At 40.0% G+C, this 20,326-nt stretch overlaps 1 protein-coding gene across 3 annotated transcripts in view; it reads right to left on the bottom strand.

The window, feature by feature from the left end:
- Positions 1-1,532: 1,532 nt before the first annotated feature.
- The window catches only part of kat6a (K(lysine) acetyltransferase 6A), a 53,109-nt gene continuing 34,315 nt past the window's right edge, over positions 1,533-20,326 (bottom strand). For all 3 annotated transcript variants that reach the window (XM_049470684.1, XM_022664725.2, XM_049470683.1), the window contains exons 10-16: positions 15,721-15,882; positions 13,710-13,803; positions 11,990-12,221; positions 10,621-10,825; positions 9,334-9,993; positions 8,558-8,807; positions 1,533-7,905 (exon numbers count right to left, since the gene is read on the bottom strand). In XM_049470684.1, the coding sequence (XP_049326641.1) occupies positions 4,592-7,905; positions 8,558-8,807; positions 9,334-9,993; positions 10,621-10,825; positions 11,990-12,221; positions 13,710-13,803; positions 15,721-15,882 (4,917 nt within the window). In that variant the 3' untranslated portion in view covers positions 1,533-4,591. The remainder of the gene's footprint in view (positions 7,906-8,557; positions 8,808-9,333; positions 9,994-10,620; positions 10,826-11,989; positions 12,222-13,709; positions 13,804-15,720; positions 15,883-20,326) is intronic.

A 20,326-nucleotide genomic window follows, 5' to 3' on the forward strand; every position in this document is an offset into this window, starting at 1 on the left:
CTTCTTTTTTCTGGTTCTTTTATCTGTTTATGATAGTTAATTTATATTTATAAATGTTTATTTTTACTAACTTTAGAACTATGAACATTTCTCCAACTAGCTCTCTCTCTACATATATCTTTGCTGTACAATTAATTAATAGTTTTGGAGATACATGTTTTTCATTGGACAGAGACGACATTTACCTGTATACATCTGCTGTTTTTGCTCACCTGTTACAGGTAAGGTACAATATTTTAGCGTTTTTTTTAAGTATATAAAAGGTGCTACGTAACTAAAGTTTATCATAATTATATATAATTGCTTAAAGCACTAATAGCATTATTGACCATTGAATAAAAGTTCATATTTTGTTTGCACTAGCTTCATCTATTATTAGTTAGAACAAGCTTTAAACAATCTTTATTTAACATTGCCTCTTTTTTTGTTTTTTGGCTGAAATTGCAAATTAATAAAAAAATAAATACACAAATGCCAATTTGCTGTTTACTAATACTAAATTATATACATTTTATTTCTTAATTAAATAACTTTGTTACAGAAATGCCTGAAAACACTTTTCTGCATTTGGCTAAATACGTTTTAAAAAAGCTAATTATGTGTATAATTTATATAGAAAACATGCTTAGAGTTAAATTAGTTAGATATAAATAAATATAATAAATTAGTTGTAGCTGCAGCTCTTTGCAAAGCCGATATTACTTCTAGGCTTCTATTTACTTATTAAAAGCTTGAAGGGAAAAAAAAGTAGGAAAAATGTTTAAAACTGAAATTTTATTTTAACACATTTCTAGGTAAAACAAAAAAAAGGCGACTTCTGTCTGCCTTTGGCTAAATACGTTAAAAAAGAGAAAAATTATTTCTGTATTTATGTATTTTACCTCTGCAATATTTAGTTCGTAGTTGTAGCTGTAGCTTTTTGCAAAGCCAAAAATTTGAGCTAGTCTTTTACTCAACTATTAAAGTCTAAAAGGGATTTTAAAAAGGGCAATTTTTTGGCAAAAGATATGAAAAGAGCAGCAAATTCTGTGTGTAAACATGCTTAGTGTTTAATCTCTAGTTGTAGCTCTAGCCCTTTGCAGAGCCAAAATATGTTCCAAGCGTTTATTTAACTATTAAAGCCAAAAAAAAGAAAAAAAAATTAAAAGTTGAAATTTTATTTTAACACATTTCTATGTAAAAGATGATCCTGGATACTGTCTAAATACATGAAAAGAGCAAATTATGTGTAAATTATATACTATATACGTTTAATTTTTAATTGTAGCTCTAGCTCTTTGCAAAGTTGACATTACTTCTAAACTTTTATTTAAAGTTTAAAAAGGAGTTTAAAAAGGCAATTTTTTGGCTAAATACATGAAAAGAGCAAATTATGTCTGTCATTTACATATCGAACTTAGTGTTTAAATTTTAGTTGGAAAGCCAAAATTACTTCTAGGCTTTTACTCAACTATTAAAATGACAATTTTTTTAAAATTGAAATTTAATTTTAACACATTTCAGGACGACAGCAAGAATACAGAAACAGAAAGTGAAATGGCTCAACATAATTTATTTTTGTTTCATGTTAAAATGTACAGAGTTCTTTGAAAGTACTTGCTAAGAAATAAAGAAAAAGAACAAATAAATGGAAATACATACAGGGACAAAATAGAGCGGAGAGAGGAAGGCAGGCGCCGAGCGAGACGCCGTTGCTCCGTCGTCTCTCCATCTACCGCGCTCTCTCTCTCTCTTTAGCTTACAACTCACCATGTACAATTACAAAGGATACAAAAAGGGAAGCAATATAAACAGACAGACATACTGAGCTCATTTTTACATGCCTCTTAATGTACGGAAGTCGTCCTATACACACACGAGAAAACGAAACTGAAAAAAAAAGGGAAAAAACAAAAAATAACTGCGAAATGACCTTTTAGATATTTGACATTTCCTTTTTGTTTTTAAAATAGCATTAATATACTACACAAAGATAGAAAACTCTAGAGATGAGATGGAATGGAAAGGTTAAAGGCATCTTATTCACTAGAAGTGAGCTGTAATTTTTTTAGTTTTGAATTTCATAATAATATTACCCCAAGAGTTGAGCTAAAAAATATGTATTGTTTTTTTTTTGTATCCTGAAACAGAAGTGAAAAAAATGACAGTACCAATATCCATGTCAGAATTTTTGTTTTTATATTATAGAAAAAACATTTTCTCTACAATAAGTTCGCTAAAGTCAAAAAGAGTCAGCTTGTGTCATAAAAGAAAGCTGCCCAGTCTGATAAAATTCAGAAAATTAAAAAGAAAAAAAAAAACAACGAACAAACGAAAAGACAAAGAAAAGCACACAAATAACATATCGTGAAAAAAACAAAAAAAACATCATAATAATAATCAATCATTTTCATCATCAGGTCTTAAGAAAGAATCCTCATATTGACATTGAATACTGGACACTGAATACATAGGAAATTGTCCGCCCCACCGACTTTCCTGTCCTGTCCTATACTGGTAACCGTCCCTGTACGACATGCACTGTAAACCGGGATGACGACGGCGTGTTCGCGCTGCGTTTGCGTGTTTTGTGCGACAAAATCGTCCATAACGAACAAAAAAAATAACCCCAAAAAACGTTGTCTCCTTCATCGCTGAATAAAAAGAAAGGGAGGCTGGCACCGCCGGAACTAGGTAGGCGGCACGGCAAGTAAGTCGCCGGAAAGTCGCCAGACTGGTGGGGTGACGGGTGGCAGGTGGCGCGACAGCACTGTGGGCCCATCACCCTGGAGTCTCCCTCCATCACTGCGGCTGGTTTTAGATACATTTTATATATATATATATATGTATAGGGATGAATGGCTGCCTGTGATTTTTTGAGGGGACGTAAAAAAGAAAAAACGAACAAAAAGAAAAACCCTTCCATTGTCTTCAATCAACTTTTAACTAAAACAAAACAAACAAAACAAAAGAAAAAGACCCCAACATAAGTGAAAACCTCCTCCCTCGATTCAACTACCAGTCAACCACATTCGTTGCCGCTGGCGCCCTCTAGTGGCATGGAGTGTTTGCGTTAAAAGGGTGCTGACAGTTTACACAGTTTGTTCATTCGTCTGTCCGTTTATCCGTCTGTCTGTTTGTTTGTTTAGGTGTCTTTGCCGTGTGCCGTGAACCGGGAAGTACCAGAATTATTTACATCTACAGGATTTCTCACAGGCGCCCTCCCTCCTCTTTTGATCGGACCAGTCCAACCGTTGGACAGAGTATCGTAACTACAGTATCGGTACTCCTCGCTCGCTACGTTTGCGTCCTTTACATGACTTTTCTATACGACTGACTACGTGTACAGAAGTCTCCCTCACCTACTCCTCCCTGTTCCTGCGGTGGCCTCCACCGAATCGTGAACCAGTGGTCCGAATACATGCGGTCCTATATACTGCAAACCGGGAAGACACGGATTACTGGATACGTTTGTTACGCGGTGTCTCTCCGTAATAGTCCTACGTCGCTCTCTCGCTTATTCGCTCACAAACACACAGATAAAGAAGTGCCTCCACCACGACTTCAAAGAATTCCTGGCTATAGAAACGTGTGCGTGCGCGTTACGAGAATGTTCGTAAGTGAAATATTGAGAAAAAAAAAAGATGTGGTTTTCGTCACTCCCCCCGCCCTCCCCCTCAAAAAAAAGTATAGCGCCACACACATTTATATATATTTATATATATTTAAACTAAGCATGAGGCTAGACTGAAAACACAAGCAGCTCAACTGTCGTCTGAAAAAACGAGAACATACTTTAAAAAAATAAACAAAAGGTGGTAATAATTATAATAATAATAATAATTAATAATAATAATAAAAGAGTACAGTCCATCTACAACTATTTTGTCGTCTTTTTTTCCCCCAGGTAAGGCTTCCTATGTCGATTCCAAAGACATGACGTGTGCATGGTTCAGTATGTATCAATGTTCAAAATGTAAAGTTCTCTGTTTTTGAACGTTCGGAAATTTCGTAAAGTTCAGAAAAAGTTCCGTAAGCTCCTCCTTCTCCTCCTTTGCAGCTGCTTGGTTTACTCCTCCTCTTATCAAACAAGGCGAAGAAGTGGATGTAAGTCGTCGCGTAAGGGGAGAGTGCAACCCCCCCTATTGGTACGTCGCGGTACATGTGTCTGTTTATGTTTTTCTTTTGCGTTTTTCTTCCTCGGCTCGGCTGGCATGGGCAGCTGGCTTGACAACTGGCAACTGGTACCTCCCCGGCACAGAACTGCGTAGCAGCATAATGGGGTAACGCCTTCCGGCCAGGCTCTGGGAGGTGCCGAATCCTCTGATCTGAATTTAATAACCACAACGTACAAGAAGTTGTACAAACGTACAAAAGTAAAACCTTCAGTGTCACGCCGTGCCCCCTCGCACTTAAGCCTCTCTCTGCCAGCTCCCGCCTCCCGTCGTCTTCGCCACCGCTGCTGCCGTGGTCGTCTCAGGAAAGTGGGCACGTCCCGAAAAACAACAGAGTACGCGAGTCCAATTCTGAAAGGGGGGGTTTATTGTCTTATCTTTTTTTTTGTTTAACGTTATCCTCACTTAAGTCTCTCTGCACGCTGCGTGTTTATCGCTCATCTGCTCATGTAAGGCGACTGTTTGGGGACGCCGGCATAGCTATGGTGTGAGGGGCTCGCGTACATCATGTTGCCGTGATGATTGGGCTGCATAGGCTGCTGGGGGTACGCCTGGCCCCCCATCATGCCCATTTGCATCTGCATGGGGTACTGGGCTGTCTGGTTCATGTAGGGCGGGTTGCCGTGGTACCCACTGTTCATCATGGTCTGGGGCATGCGGTAACCGGCTGACATGGCCGCGTTCAGGGGATTCATGTTCATTGAGTTGTAGGCGGCCGGTGTGGGCATGAGGTTGGTCATCATGCCGCGCTGGACAGCGAGAGTCCTGGGCGAGCCCTGCATCGCCACCGGCCCTGAACTGCGTCCGTAAAGCTGCTGCTGGTGCGGGGAGCCGGCGGGGATTTGCGAGGCTTTGGAGCGAATGGAGATGTGGCCTTTGACGGTGGCCATTTGACCCTGGAGTCGCTGGGTGTGGGGTGGCGGAGGAAGGCCTATATTGGCGCCGGGCATGTTGCACTGGATTAGAGGAGATCCGAGGTTCATGGAGCCTGAGCTGAGGTTAGGCGGAGGGGTCATCGTGGCCTGGGCCTGTGGGAGTGGTGGGTGAGGCGAAGAGCCGAGCTGCGCTAAACCGGGACTGGAAAGAGAGACGCTAGTGGCATAGGACGTGACTGCGGCCGAATGAGAGTAAGGCATGGCGTGGGGGTCCATGATTGTGTTGGTGAGCTGCTGGAGCTTTGCCAGGCTGAAGGTGGCCGATGGCTGAGGGTAGCCTCCAGCGCCAAAGTCCTGGTAGAGGCTACGTCCACTTCCGCCACTCCCTGCACTTTCAGGGATTTCCATGATCATTGGCGTGGAGGCAAAACCGTTTCCCATGCTGCACTGAGAGAGGGGCTGTTGCTGGGGTGGAGGGGGTGGTGGCGCTGAAGGTGGAGGCTGGGACTGTGGGTTTGACGCTTGTTGCTGCTGCTGTTGTTGCTGCTGCTGGGAAACTTTCTTCTGCTGTTGTTGTTGCTGTTGTTGTTGCTGCTGCTGCTGCTGTTGGCTTGCGCTCGGCGGCCTTTCAATTACACAGCTCTGCGGAGACTTAATGCCACAGCTGGGGGTGTTTGACGTAGGTGGAGGTGGTGGGGGTGGAGGCTGCGGGACGGCTGCACCAGAATTGGACCCTGAACTGCCACTATTTGGGCCGGGAGCTCCCTGCTGAATCAAACTGCAACTACCCATGGCCATCTGGGAGCTTACGGCAGCACTGGAAGACGACAGTCCCGGCGTGGAGACAAAGGAGCAGCTGTTGCCACCTTGCGAGGACGAAGACGACGGAGTGGAGGATGAAGAGGAAGCAGACGAGGAGGCAGCCGCCGCCACAGATACGGACATGGCACCGCCACTGCCTCCACTACCTCCGCTGCCCATGGTGGAGTCATAGCTGCTGGGGTTGTCGTAGTTCTCTGTGGTACTCTCGATGCTGCCCAGGTCGCTGAAACCACTGTCTACTACCTGCTGTGAGTGGTCTGATACAGAAGGGACATCCATCATAGGCGAGGTCTCCATGTTCTGCAAGGATGGTGCCGAAAGCGAGCTAGGGTGTTCAGGGGTTATCTGGGTATATCCTCCTCCCCCAGTTCCACCTCCAGTTCCAGCAGGTCCAGGCACCCCTGTCCCCCCAGTCTCCATAGGGCCGGGGGTCATCCCTGGGCTGTTGACTGACCGTACAGACTGACTGGCTAAAGGAGGCATGGGTGGATTGGGCATGGGGCTGTTGTGCTGGGAGGCACTGCAGTCTTCCACAATCGCAAGAGTTTCTTCTTCTGCTTCACCGTGGCTGTAGTTCTGCAAGGTTCGACAGGCTGCCAGAGTCTCCTCGCAATCCTGGTAGGCACCATGCTGCTGCTCAGCTTCTTCGTCTTGGGCTTCTCCTTGTGTGAGTGACTGGACGGCCTGGACGGTCTCCAAATCAAGCTCACTGCTGTGGTGGTGATCATGCTGATGGTGGCTACTGAGCTCGTCTTTGAACTCTGCTGGACTGGTGTGCGAATGTTCTGTCTCCATCATCAGGACGGACTTGTCTTCCAGTGGCTGAAGGTCTTGCGGCTCAGAAGGGACCGCAATAGAGGTCACTGTTTCAACAGCAGCAGCGGCAGCAGCAGATTCTTCCTGTTCCCGCCGCCGCCGTTCGTCCTGGGAGTCGACTGACGGGGGTTTGACTTCTTGCACCTCCTCTGTTTCCGCTTCGGCTTCTGGTTCTTCCTCATCCTCTTCCTCTTCTTCTTGCTTACTGACATACTCCTGCGCTGTGCTCGCCTGCATGTCTAAAAAACCTTCCCCGGTTGTCTGGGGTTCCTCTTTTACTGGTGGCGACCGAACAGGAGACATTTGTTCTTCCTCTTCCTCATCTTCAAGCTCTTCATCATCGTCGTCATCATCAGACTCCTGGCTCTTTCTTCGTTTACTGCTGTCGCTTTTCTCCTCAAGACGTCCGTCACCTTCATCATCTGCATCATGATCATCGCTCCTCCGGCTGCCGGGCGCAGCTGACGTTCTCCCGTTTCCTTGGTCGCTGTGATGATCCTGATCCTCATCCTCCCTTTCCTCATCATCTTCTGGGTCTGCCATGTCCTCATCTCTGCTCGGAGGGACTCTTGAACTGGACGACTGGGAGAGAGCGCGAGAGGGAGGACGGCTGGGCTTCTCTTCGGTCCACGTTTGATCTGGATCTTCCGCCTCCTCTTCGTCATCTGGCTCGGATGTTGGGGGAGGTTTGGGAACAGGAGTCTGGAGATTTGGAAAATTTTTTGGTGGTCTTCCTCTCCTTCTGGGTTTAGGAGGTTCTGATGACTTTTGAAGGAAGTCATCATCTTCCTCGTCTGAGTCTTTACGCTTTTCCGAGTCCAGGTCTGAGGGCAAGGTTCTCCTCTTACAGGGCCTGTCCTCTGACGGCGTCTTTTCAGTCTGTAGCGGAGTCGATCGGCTTCTCTCCAGCTCTTGCCGGGCAGCTTCCTCCTGGGCACGCTGCAGGTAAAAGCTCCGAGGTTTCCTGCCAGGTTTCTGCTTGATCTTTGGAGGTGGCGGGTCCTCCGAGGACTGGGCAGTCAGGCTAGTGTCAGCAAGCTGGTCCGTCTCACTACCTGGCTTTTTCCCAGGGTGCTTTGTCCAGTGTGGCGGCTTGCGGCTTTTGCCCTTAGGCCAACCTTTCTTCTTCTTAACTGGCACCTCTGGTGTGACGACAGGAGCTTCTGCTGTCTCTTCTGGCTCCTCTCTCTGCTCCGGCCTTCTCAAATCGGTGACTGGCTTCAGCACAGGAGTGGGATCTGGGAGAAATAAATTATCCATATCAGAAATAGGGATACAAAAATTAGCACTAACCTTCATAAATCAAATAGAGAGAGATGTATAAAACACAGACCCCATCGCATCTCTATTTTGCACCCCTACCTCTTGTTTGAGTGTAAACCTACTTCTTGGAGCAGAGAGAACTATACATGAAAATAGACAATTTCTATAAATTTGACACTAACGGTAATACTGTCCTAGTCTGCGCTTTTAAAAGGAAAATAATTGCTAACTAAATATATTATTGGAAAAATTAGAGCATACTTGAAACGTACAAAAACATTACAATATCAAACAGTTCAGGTATGTGTAAACTGTGTGATCTAATAGATTTTCTTAAGCTTTTAATAACGTGTATTTATATGTACATTTACACAGGCAAAATTAAGTTACAATTATATTAGTGCTTTTAAGCACTTAAAATTCAAATTTTAAACTGTATTAGTCACCAAATTGTCTGTGATTAATCGTAACTAAAATACATATGCATGTATATTTGCAAAAACACAGAATCTTGCAAGCGCACTAAGTCGTCAAAATGCATAAATATTGACAGGTCTGTGACTGACAGTTAGACAGAATTACCGTACGTAAAAATGAAAGGAAAAAACAATGAAAAGTGTTACTAACCGTCTTCATCAGACTCTGAGAGGTTGGCAGGACGGACCCGTTTTGGTGCCGGGTCTAGGTGTTTGCGGGCAGGTGGGTAACACCGGAGGGCGTTTCCAAACGGAGTCTCCTCCTCCAGTCGGGGCATGGGTCTCTCCGCGTCCGAGTCCACAAAGGGCTCGTCCAGAACCTCCGTTGTCTCTGAGATGGTCTCGGTCACGACGCTGCTGTGCGGATGACTGCGCTGCCGTACTCGCCGCCGCCGAGCAGTCTTACAGGGAGAAAAGAGAATATCAGTTATTTACAGTTTTGATTTAATTCGGTATAAATTGATGAATTTTTATATTTTTATCCTTCATCAACAATTAAGGCCAATCCTATTCCCCCCCTTAGCCCTCCCCCCATGTTTTGAGTGTTCACATCTTAGGGAAGGGGTCCCGATTCTTGTTAGAAAATTGTTGGAACATTGCAAATGCTCTTCTTTTTGCAATATATATCACAATATTAAACAATGCAGGGCCCATGGCGTCACCAGCCCACCAGCTGAGCTCTCAAAACTAATGTAATGTAGTGTTTTTTTGGTCATTTTTAATGACCTCTGTTTGGAGTGTTTATCTGAAAAATCCCAGTTTGAAGGGTCATGTAGCCCCAAAACTTCCTCTAACCTACCCCCCTCCACCCTACCTCAAGACGTAAACGCACAAAACAGAGGGCCTAATGGTAGCAAAAAGATGAAATGGGATTGGGCGTAAGCAATCGAGGTGTTAAATTTTACAGTTATTTTTTGTTTTACCCACCTTGCATCTGAGCCCTAGTGTTGGTTTGGTCAGGACAGGAGGGGAACGGGCACCCATCTCCTCTTCGTAATCGTCTTCGTCGTCTTCGCTGCTGTCGCTGGAACAGGACCCTCTACCCTGTGACGGTTCGCTCAGCCTGGCCGCCGTGGGTAAAGAGGGCATGTCATCCTCCGCCTCGTCGCTCAGCCGTCGCTTAGGGCCCCGTCTTTTCCGCGGAGGGCGCCCCCTGTTGCGCTGGGTTATATTAGCATTTGGGTGACGGGAGATTTCTACTTTCGACTCCGCGTTCGGCTCGTTGTCCGAAGCGAAAAGGTTGGGTGGAGACTCTGGCGGCGCCGAGAGCTTGTTCACCGGTGATCGGTAATCACCTTCGTCATCGTCGTCCTCAAGTCTGGATTTTCGGGGCCGCCCGGGACCCGTCCGAGGTCTGTCCTTGACTTTTCCCCAGGGGAAGTTTTTGGGAGGGCGCCCGCGGCCCCGGCGCTCACCGTTGGCCTGAACGGGGGAACAGTCGGGGCTCGGGAGGCTGTTGTGTACGGGAGACGAGGCCGGAGAACTTTGGCTGTTTGGGAACGATGGGAAGCACTTTTTATCTTCTTCTTCCTCCATCTCTGCGCTTACGTTCCAGGACGAGGGAGGACTTTTTGGGCCAGACTTCAACTACAACACAAAGTACACAAAGCAGGAGAGTTACCTAATGCCAAAATAACTCTAGATTCAAGATTCACTCACATTCAAGAGCTGACCAAGCAACAGGTATAGAATAAACTCTTTAGCCAATTCTTACTTATGGCCAATTTATTTTTCTGTGTTAAATCTAACGCATATCTTAAGCAGCAGACCTAATTGACTAATCTGGCTAGTTTCCTTTACGAATAGTTGCCAATATTAGTAGTCAACTAATCTTGCTATTATTTTTTTAAATAACCCACTATTTTAGTAGTCGAATAATCTGATGATTATTTTCAGTTAGAAAACTATGAGTAGTCAATTAATCTGATTATTATTTTTTTGATTAGTCACGACTATGTTTCATTATTCCCTTCATTTGTGCTTCCGATTGATGAGGCTCCTGATGGATCCAATGCATGCTCTACTGCATCTTGACAGCTGAACTTTTAGAATGTCCCACAAAGGTTTTATAGTTAATTTACCTACAAAAAAAAAAAAAAAAGACATTCTCACAGGCCGGCTGTTGTTTTTTCAGGACATTCTTCCCAAAATGTTTTAACTTGAACTTCGTAATTCGCATCATCGCTGTTCTAGCACATCACCGTTTGTACTCACCTCGTTGGTGTGTTCATGCTCCCTGTCCTCTTCCTCATCGTCGTCACCCTCCTCGTCGTCCTCGTCTCCCTCAGACACCACGGTGTTTGTGACGATGACCGGAGTCCAGCGTAAGCAGTCCGGGTCCACGTCCAGCAGCCGAGGCCGGGCCCGGAGCCGGGACATGTGCGTCGCAACCAGCTTCTCCTTACGAACCATAACCAACCTGTAGAGACGGGAGGGGACGAGAAGGACAGGAGAGGACAGAGTCGTTAACCAGATGAGTACAGGTAGATTTAATCCGGTTAGTTAAGCTTCAGTTTCACACTGTTAAATCAGTGTTTAGTTTGTAGAAGGTTTTGCAGAGGAAACAGATTATATTCCGGCTAAAATAAAGATTTAGTTAATCTACAGTTACAGTAGATACAGAAATCACCTATGTAAACTATTGTACCTGTACTATTGAGTATCTGTGGGGCATCCTCAAACAAAAGGTGGAGGAAATGCAAGATCAGAGTAACATCGACCGGTGTAGCTCTAGTGAACTCTATGCCAAAGATTTAAGAGTTAAGGCAGTGATGGAAAACTATAATAATTTTGATTAAGCACACAAAATGATTAGTACACTTTGGGCACAATTTGGCCACTTTTTACTTGTGGGCACAGCTAATTTACACTGTTACACAAGCTGTACCTTACAGTGTGGGATCATCAGTGTTGTCCCATGAACAATATATTAAATATATAATAAATGATGTTCAAAAAGTTAACAATAAAACCCATTTTAAACCTTTTTTTAAGAATACAGACATCTACGTATTATCCAAAAATGTACAGCTCTGGGAGAAATTAAGAAACCACTTCAGTTTCTGAATCAGTTTCTCTGATTTTGCTATTTATAGGTTTATGTTTGAGTAAAATGAACATTTTTGTTTTATTCTATAAACTACAGACAACATTTCTCCCAAATTACAAATAAAAATATTCTCATTTAGAGCATTTATTTGCAGAAAATGAGAAATGGCTGAAATAAGAAAAAAAAGATGTTCATATTCATAAAGTTTTAAGAGCTCAGAAATCAATATTTGAGGGAATAAACAGTTTTTAATCACAGTATTTTTCATGCATCTTGGCATCATGTTCTCCTCCACCAGTCTTACACACTGCTTTTGGATAACTTTATGCTGCTTTACTCCTGGTGCAAAAATTCAAGCAGTTCAGTTTGGTGGTTTGATGGTTTGTGATCATCCATCTTCCTCTTGATTATATTCCAGAGGTTTTTAATTTGGTAAAATCAACTTCAGGATGGTTGTCCTGTATTACTCTATACCACTCAAACTTAATTTAAATTAAAAGTAATGCAGTATAAATCTACTGCAAACGGTCGTACCGTCCTCCCCTGTGCTCCAGCATGTTGAGGCTCTGCAGGGTGGCGGTGATGTCCTGCGGGCAGATGCCGGTGATCTTGCTGAGCCGGCGGATGGTGAGCTTCTTGTCGCGGACGTCGTGTAAACACTCCAGCACCACGCTGCGCCAGTACGCCATGTAGGAGAGCCGGCCCAGGTCCGACAGCGGCTTCTCCGGAGAGCCCGGCTGACCCTCCCGCTTCGACAACAAGTAACCTGAACACAACAGAACCAGAGTTTATTAACTCTTCACTTATAAAAACGCACAGACTCTAAAGGATATATAAAGATATATAAAGATATATATATCCCGAAATCCCAAAAAGCATAATTACTGTAAGTGTGAGATGATTAGGTTGGACCTTGTGTTCGCAAATATCCAAAAGTATTGGACAAAAACTATTAGACCAAATATTTAACACATTGTTGCATTAGAAAAACGTGGAGACCTTTTATGGGTTATATAAAGAGCCTAGATAGAGTAGAACTTTAGACAGGCTGTGATTTTTATTTTTATTTGTTTTTTTTTTATGTATGGGTGTGTGCGCATGTATGTATGCATGTATGTATATATCTATATATGGGGGTGTTTCTTGTGTTAAAGTTTTTGTTTTATTGTTCTGTCTCATATTTTGCTTTAGCTGTCAAATACTGTTGTTATATATATATATATTCATTGCAATTTATCACTAGTCTGGACCATGTTTAAATCAACACTACAGCCAGCCATCAATGACTAAAAGTTGGAAAATAATGTGTAAAAGTCAGATTCTACGTTCTCAATATGTAGCACGACTGCATTAGAAAACCAAATTTTATAAAATCCTATAAAAAAAAATAAACTAAAACAGTACAATTCACTTTTATGCACTACATAACCTAAATTAGTCCATGCCGTTCTAAACCCATTAACTTTAACATGTATCTACACCTCCATCCATCCATCCGTCTTCTATATGTCTACATCTATCTATATGCCTATATTTACACATACATCTATACCCATGTCTATATCTATACATATGTCTATATTTATACATACATCTATAAACGCCTACACTTGACATACAGCTATATATTAATGCATACCTCCCTCTCTCTCTCTCTGTGTCTCTCTGTATAGCTATATATATATATATATATATATATCTATGTATATATATCTATATATTATATATCTATATATATATATATATATATATCTATATATATATACACACACGTCTATATCTATACATTTTTCTATCCACACATCTACATGCCTATTTCCAACAATCTATTTACACGTCTATATCTAAATATATGTCCATATATCTATATACAAGCCTATATTCATAAACCCATATATATATATATATATATATATATATATATATATATATATATATATATATATATATATATATATATGCAAATGTATCTTTAGGTCTACATCTATACATTTTAATAATTCTATTTACATAGTGTAACTACATCAATTAGCGTTTTAGAGTTTACGCAGATACAATATGTAAATATTTATGAATATTTCTTCCTTAGTTAAAGTCTCTCCAAGACAAATTAAAGGGTCAGTATGAGACTTTTCGTGAGTAATGGACGGATCTCTTGGTGTAATCCTCATTCTTCCACACATGGAGGTTTTAGCCGTCGTTCACTTCAGACCCTGCAGCTCTTTAAAGTGCTGAAAGAGAGGAGCTGACGTACTGAAGTCGATGAGGAAGCGTCCGTAACCCTTGCGCTGATACTGTGGAAGAATCATGATGCAGGACACGTTGTACTTCTGCTGGCAGTGCTTCTCCTGTAAAGAGACACACAGCGGAGAGTAAATAACCACCGAAAAACAGCCCGTTCAATACCCGTCAATCCCACAAATCACTGCAGCAGCTTTCAGCGGGAAAAGTCTCACTAAAAACAGATATTTTACTCTAACTGACCAGTTTGTTAATGAACAAAATTCATTAAAAAGGTTCTCAAAAACAACTCTTATTAAATTAATAAATTCATCTTTTTCCACTTTTCCTGTCCCTAAAGCAGTCATCTTGAAGATACAGGGTTTTTGCACATCATCATCATCATAGTGGACTATAGCTGAAAGGATGAGGAATGATGGTGGGATATTACAATGGCAAACAACTCACGGCCCCTATAACCCACCACATAATTTTTCATGACCCTCCAAAATTATTTATTTATTTATTATTTATACATTTTTTACAATTTAGAACCAAATACAGCACTCAAAGGCCTGGGTATCATTTTTAAATATTTGATGCAGATACCCAATCGATAACTTTTTCTAAATTGCAACCCAAAAATACAAAAAGCTATAATTATTCTATTATATAACACAATGTAATTTTTTTTCTAGGATTTACCCTCGGGGATCAATAAAGTTTGTATGTATCTATGTATGTATTTATGTATGTCTCTATGTATGTATGTACGTACGTACGTACGTATGTATGAATGTATGTATGTATTTATGTATCTATCTATGTATGTATCTATTTATGTATCTATGTATGTATCTATGTATGTATGTATCTATGTATGTATCTATGTATGTATCTATGTATGTATCTATGTATGTATCTATCTATGTACGTATGTATGTATGTATTTATGTCTCTATGTATCTATTTATGTATGTCGATGTATGTATGTACGTACGTACGTATGTATGAATGTATGTATTTATGTATCTATCTATTTATGTATCTATCTATTTATGTATCTATGTATGTATCTATGTATGTATGTATCTATGTATGTATCTATGTATGTATCTATGTATGTATCTATGTATGTATCTATCTATGTACGTATGTATGTATGTATGTACGTATCTATGTATCTATCCATGTATCTATGTATGTACGTATGTATGTATCTATGTATGTATCTATGTATGTATGTATGTATGTATTTATGTCTCTATGTATCTATTTATGTATGTCTCTATGTATGTACGTACGTACGTATGTATGAATGTATGTATGTATTTATGTATCTATCTATGTATGTATCTATCTATGTATGTATGTATCTATGTATGTATGTATCTATGTATGTATGTATCTATGTATGTATCTATGTATGTATCTATGTATGTATCTATGTATGTATGTATGTATCTATGTATCTATGTATGTATTTATGTATGTATTTATGTATGTATGTATCTATGTATGTATGTATCTATTTATGTATGTATGTCGCTATGTATGTATGTACGTACGTACGTATGTATGAATGTATGTATGTATTTATGTATCTATGTACCTATCTATGTATGTATGTATGTATGTATGTATCTATGTATGTATGTATGTATGTATCTATGTATGTATGTATGTATCTATGTATCCATCCATCAAATAAGTCATAATCTTATTTATTAAAGTGTCAGTCAGTATTATTTAGTTTCTAAACTGAAAGTAGAAGTATTTCTGAGTGGAGAAGAATATGGATAAATATAGTGTTTAATGGTACCAATGTGCTGAAAAACCACCATCCCTGCTAATCCTAATAATATATTCATTCTAAAAACTGGGGTATCGGGTCACTTTTTGCAGGAGTTTTAATCCGGTGCGCCTTGTAATCTGTAAAATCTGGCATAATTACTTGTATAAATAAAGTATTTGTTAAAAACAGTATTGCAGTGATGTTTGGGATTGATGTTTTCTATAAAACACACAGGATAGAATGAGCTCACCTTGGAGAAGTAGCCGACCAGGTGACAGCCTTTGGAGTCGTTCTGCGTGAGAACGTAAAACAGGAAGGGCTCCACGTCGTAGTAAAGCGTCTTGTGGTCCAGGAAGAGCTTGGCCAGCAGACAGAGGTTCTGACAGTATATTGTGCTGACGTTACCGTCCACCTTTACAGAGAGAGAAAACAAAACACAACAAATGCTCATCATAACATTTAGGAAGTTTATTATCTACAGTAGAAAATACCTGCCGTGCTGATAGGGATTTGGAGCCCTCTCTGGTGAGAGAGTGTTATTACACAGAGCATGTGGAAGAGTACTTTTAAAGAAGCACTGAACTCTAAATCGTATTTTGCTTCCATTTATAGCTGAAATTATAGGTCTTAAACATTTCCTAATCTTTGAAAACGCTTTTATTGTGTTTATTGTGTAACATTTTTGCCTCTGCAGCGCCCCCACAGGTTCAACTGTGCTATAGGCTGGGACACTCAGAAAATGCCAATCAGTCAATTTATAATACCGCTCCCCTACTAACGTCCAATCATCTTTGTCTCACTACCATAAGAGGCACATTGCTCAGCGCAATCAGCTCTGCCTCCTGTCCCACCCCTAAACCCACACATCACCCAGTGCCCAAAACAGACTACTACTAAATTTTTTTGTTGCATTTTTTTCAAATCTGAGCTGAGAGTAGAGTCGGATAAAATAAGGGGGTTTAGTTACCCTTTTAGAGCAGGTTAATGTTGATAAAATGTTGTGTGAAATTGTGTGTTCACTTTATGAAATACTGCTAAAATTTAGAGACAAACAATCACATCCAACAAACCTACCAGACCACTCTGTTAAACATTACTGTTTATAGAATTAATTTATATTAACAATTGCTGTGATGGCTGTGCCCATCAATTATAAGGACCACTGCTTTAATCCTGTAAAGCGGTGTTTTAAACGATCAATAACTATTAATGATTTGCAGTCAAAGAATTCAGATGCTTTAAAGGGACTGTCTGTAAGTTTTGGGGATTTGGAGCCCTCTCTGGTGAGAAGGTGGTATTACACAGAGCATGATCAGTACTATTAATACCGGTTAATGTTTATAAATAAAAAAAAATGTGTGAAGTTCTGTGTTTTTTGGTATATTAATTTTGTTTTAATCGTTTAGTTTAATAATTTATGAATATTTACAACAAACCTATCAGACCACTTGGATTAACTCTGTTTTTAGAATGAGATTTATTATTATTATTATTATTATTTTTACAATATTTATATTTATAGATATTTTATATTTATATATAATACTGATAACTACAATTACATCACACTGAAGCTGTCAGTCAGCATTGTTTAAGGAAGGAGTTAAATCTGTTAAAGCTCAGTCTTTTAGAGTTAGAGTGTGAGTTTCTGCAGGAGAAGAAAGGAACCGGGCCGCCCGCCAGAACCTCTTATATCCACATAATTTTCCTGCTGAGTCAGGATCAGCTCTGTAACCCGAAACCACTCAAACACCAGCCTGAGGACCACACACAGCCGGCCAGAGGACCAGGAACACTTACAGCTCTCTTTTATTGAGTTAAAAACAAATAAGCCTGTATTTTTTATAAAGATCAATCAGGTTTAACAGGAGGAAACTGGCGTAAGAGACTGTAAACCTTTAAAAATAGTAAAAATAGTAAAGAAAAGCTCATTTTATGGAACCTTTTTAATGGTTCTCCCTTGAAAATCAATTATAAAAAATACTTCAGCAGGCCATACTTTATTCCCGTGCCCTCAAGTTACATATTAGTTTTATAGCAGATACTGAATTAAATAATTAAATACAATGGAAACATTTAATTACATCTTGAATAATTTACTGCAGTTACTGAAAAATGTATAGTAGATACTGAATCGTTTAAAGTACATCCTGAATCACTTATAGTAGATAAATAATTTAAAGCAATTATTGAATCATTTATAATACTGAACAGCTATTACTGAATCAATTACACTACTGACTCAGTTATTGGGCCATTTATAGCAGTCATTGAATCACTTGCAACACTAAATCAGTTAACGAATCATTTATAGCTATTACTGAATCATTTACAATACTGACTCAGCTACTGAATCATTTACAATACTGTCTCTGTTACTGAATCATGAATAGCCATTACTGAATCAATTACAACACTGACTTAGCTACTGAATCATTTATAGCCATTCCTGAATCATTTACAATACTGACTCAGCTACTGAATCATTTACAATACTGTCTCTGTTACTGAATCATGAATAGCCTTTACTGAATCAATTACAACACTGACTTAGCTACTGAATCATTTATAGCTATTACTGAATCATTTACAATACTGACTCAGCTACTGAATCATTTACAATACTGTCTCTGTTACTGAATCATGAATAGCCATTACTGAATCAATTATATTACTGACTCAGTTACTGAATCATTTTAGTTGTTACTGAATCATTTACAATACTGTCGCTGTTACTGAATTAAATCTCTTACTGAATCAATTACAATACTGACTCAGCTACTGAATCATTTACAATACTGTCTCTGTTACTGAATCATGAATAGCCTTTACTGAATCAATTATAACAATGACTCAGCTACTGAATCATTTACAATACTGTCTGTTACTGAATCATGAATAGCCTTTACTGAATCAATTACAACACTGACTTAGCTACTGAATCATTTACAATACTGTCTCTGTTACTGAATCATGAATAGCCTTTACTGAATCAATTACAACAATGACTCAGCTACTGAATCATTTACAATACTGTCTCTGTTACTGAATCATGAATAGCCTTTACTGAATCAATTACAACACTGACTCAGCTACTGAATCATTTACAATACTGTCTCTGTTACTGAATCATGAATAGCCTTTACTGAATCAATTACAGTACTGACTTAGCTACTGAATCATTTATAGCTATTACTGAATCATTTACAATACTGACTCAGCTACTGAATTATTTACAATACAGTCACCATTACTGAATCATAAATAGCTATTACTGAATCAATTACAGAATCATTTATAACCGTTAGTGAATCATTTACAATACTGACTCAGTTACTGAATGATTTATAGCAGTTTTTGAATCATTTAAAGTAGACAAACTCTTTTCTAAAAGATCTTGAATAATTTCCAGACACAGAATTAGAATATTTACTGAATTACTTATAATTCAGTGTAATAATTTAGAGCATATTTTGAATCATTTGTAACAGATACTGAATCATTTACAGTAGATGCATTATCAATAGATTCCAAATCAGTTAAAGTAGTTACTGAATCATTTATAGGGGATACAATTATTTATTATAGATACAGAATCATTTATAGCATATAAAGAATATAATATATAAAAATAAAAGAAGGTCTAGAAGCTAATGGATGTGCTTGATTTTTTTTAGAAAAATGTTCTTATTGTTACTTTTCAGCAAGTTCATCAAACAAAGACAAAAAGCATGATGACCGAACCACTACACAGGGCTGAAACTCATTAAAACCCAAAATCACAGTAATTCACAGCTGGTGGTCCAGTCTACAGACCTGCAGCTCTAAGTTTAGTCTGGAGGGTCTGTAATTGTTTTTGTAATTGTAGGATGTGTGTTTACGTCCTCAGGGACTTTTATTTTAGCTTTAAGAACAGGCCTGAGATAAAGAACTATCTGTTCCCCCATAAATTTCACAGCACTAATCTAATTTTAGAAGGTAATTTTACCCAGTTTTACATTAAAATAAGTCTGGATTCAGCAGCTCAGGAGGACAGGATGTGGGTGTAGACCACAGACCAGCCTGGTGTGGCTGTGGGGTTATTTGGACAGAATCCATATCGGGCCAAGTGTGTGTCTTTAGTGACTTTACAGGAGCATTAGATAAAAAAATAAGGCCTAATGGTTACAGAAGCTGTCTTGGGACCGCAAGTTTGACAGTTCTATACCCTAAGGTTACAGAAGCTGGCTAGCAGGCCTAGAGGTTGTCAGGTCAATGCACTAGACGTAGGCGTGTGTCAGAAGGTTGACGTTTTAATGCATTATTGGTTAAAGAACCTCACTTGGCACCAGACACTTGTCAGTTTCACACCCTAAACATTAAAGAAGCTAGTTTAGGACAGGAGGAGGTTGCTAGATTGAAGCTCTAATTGTTAAAAACACTGGCCTGGGTCCAGAAAGGCAGAAGAAGGTTGTCAGTTCAATGCCCTGATGGTAAAAGAAGCCGACATGTGTCCAGAAGGTTGTATGTTCGATGCCCTAATGGTTTAAAAATGCTGGAATTGGACCAGAAAGTTGCTAGTTCAATGCCCTAATCTTTACAGAAGCAAGCTTAGGACCCAGGTCAATGCCTTAATGGTTAGAGAAGCTAGCTTTGGACCAGAGGTATACCAGGTCAAAGCCGTATTTGTAGCATGAAGCAAGCTTTGACCGGGAGGTTAGCAGGTCGATGCCCTGGACCGCAAGTAGTTAGGGTGGGTGGACTAAATGAACAGCAGAAGCTGTAATACAAGAGTGCAAGTAATTCTTTGCAGTGCTGTTGTTTATAGGAGTGTAAATTTACTGATATTGGACTGGATTTGATATCGGGGAGGGGTA

The sequence above is a fragment of the Astyanax mexicanus genome, chromosome 22, assembly GCF_023375975.1.
Source record: "Astyanax mexicanus isolate ESR-SI-001 chromosome 22, AstMex3_surface, whole genome shotgun sequence".
NCBI lineage: Eukaryota > Metazoa > Chordata > Actinopteri > Characiformes > Acestrorhamphidae > Astyanax > Astyanax mexicanus.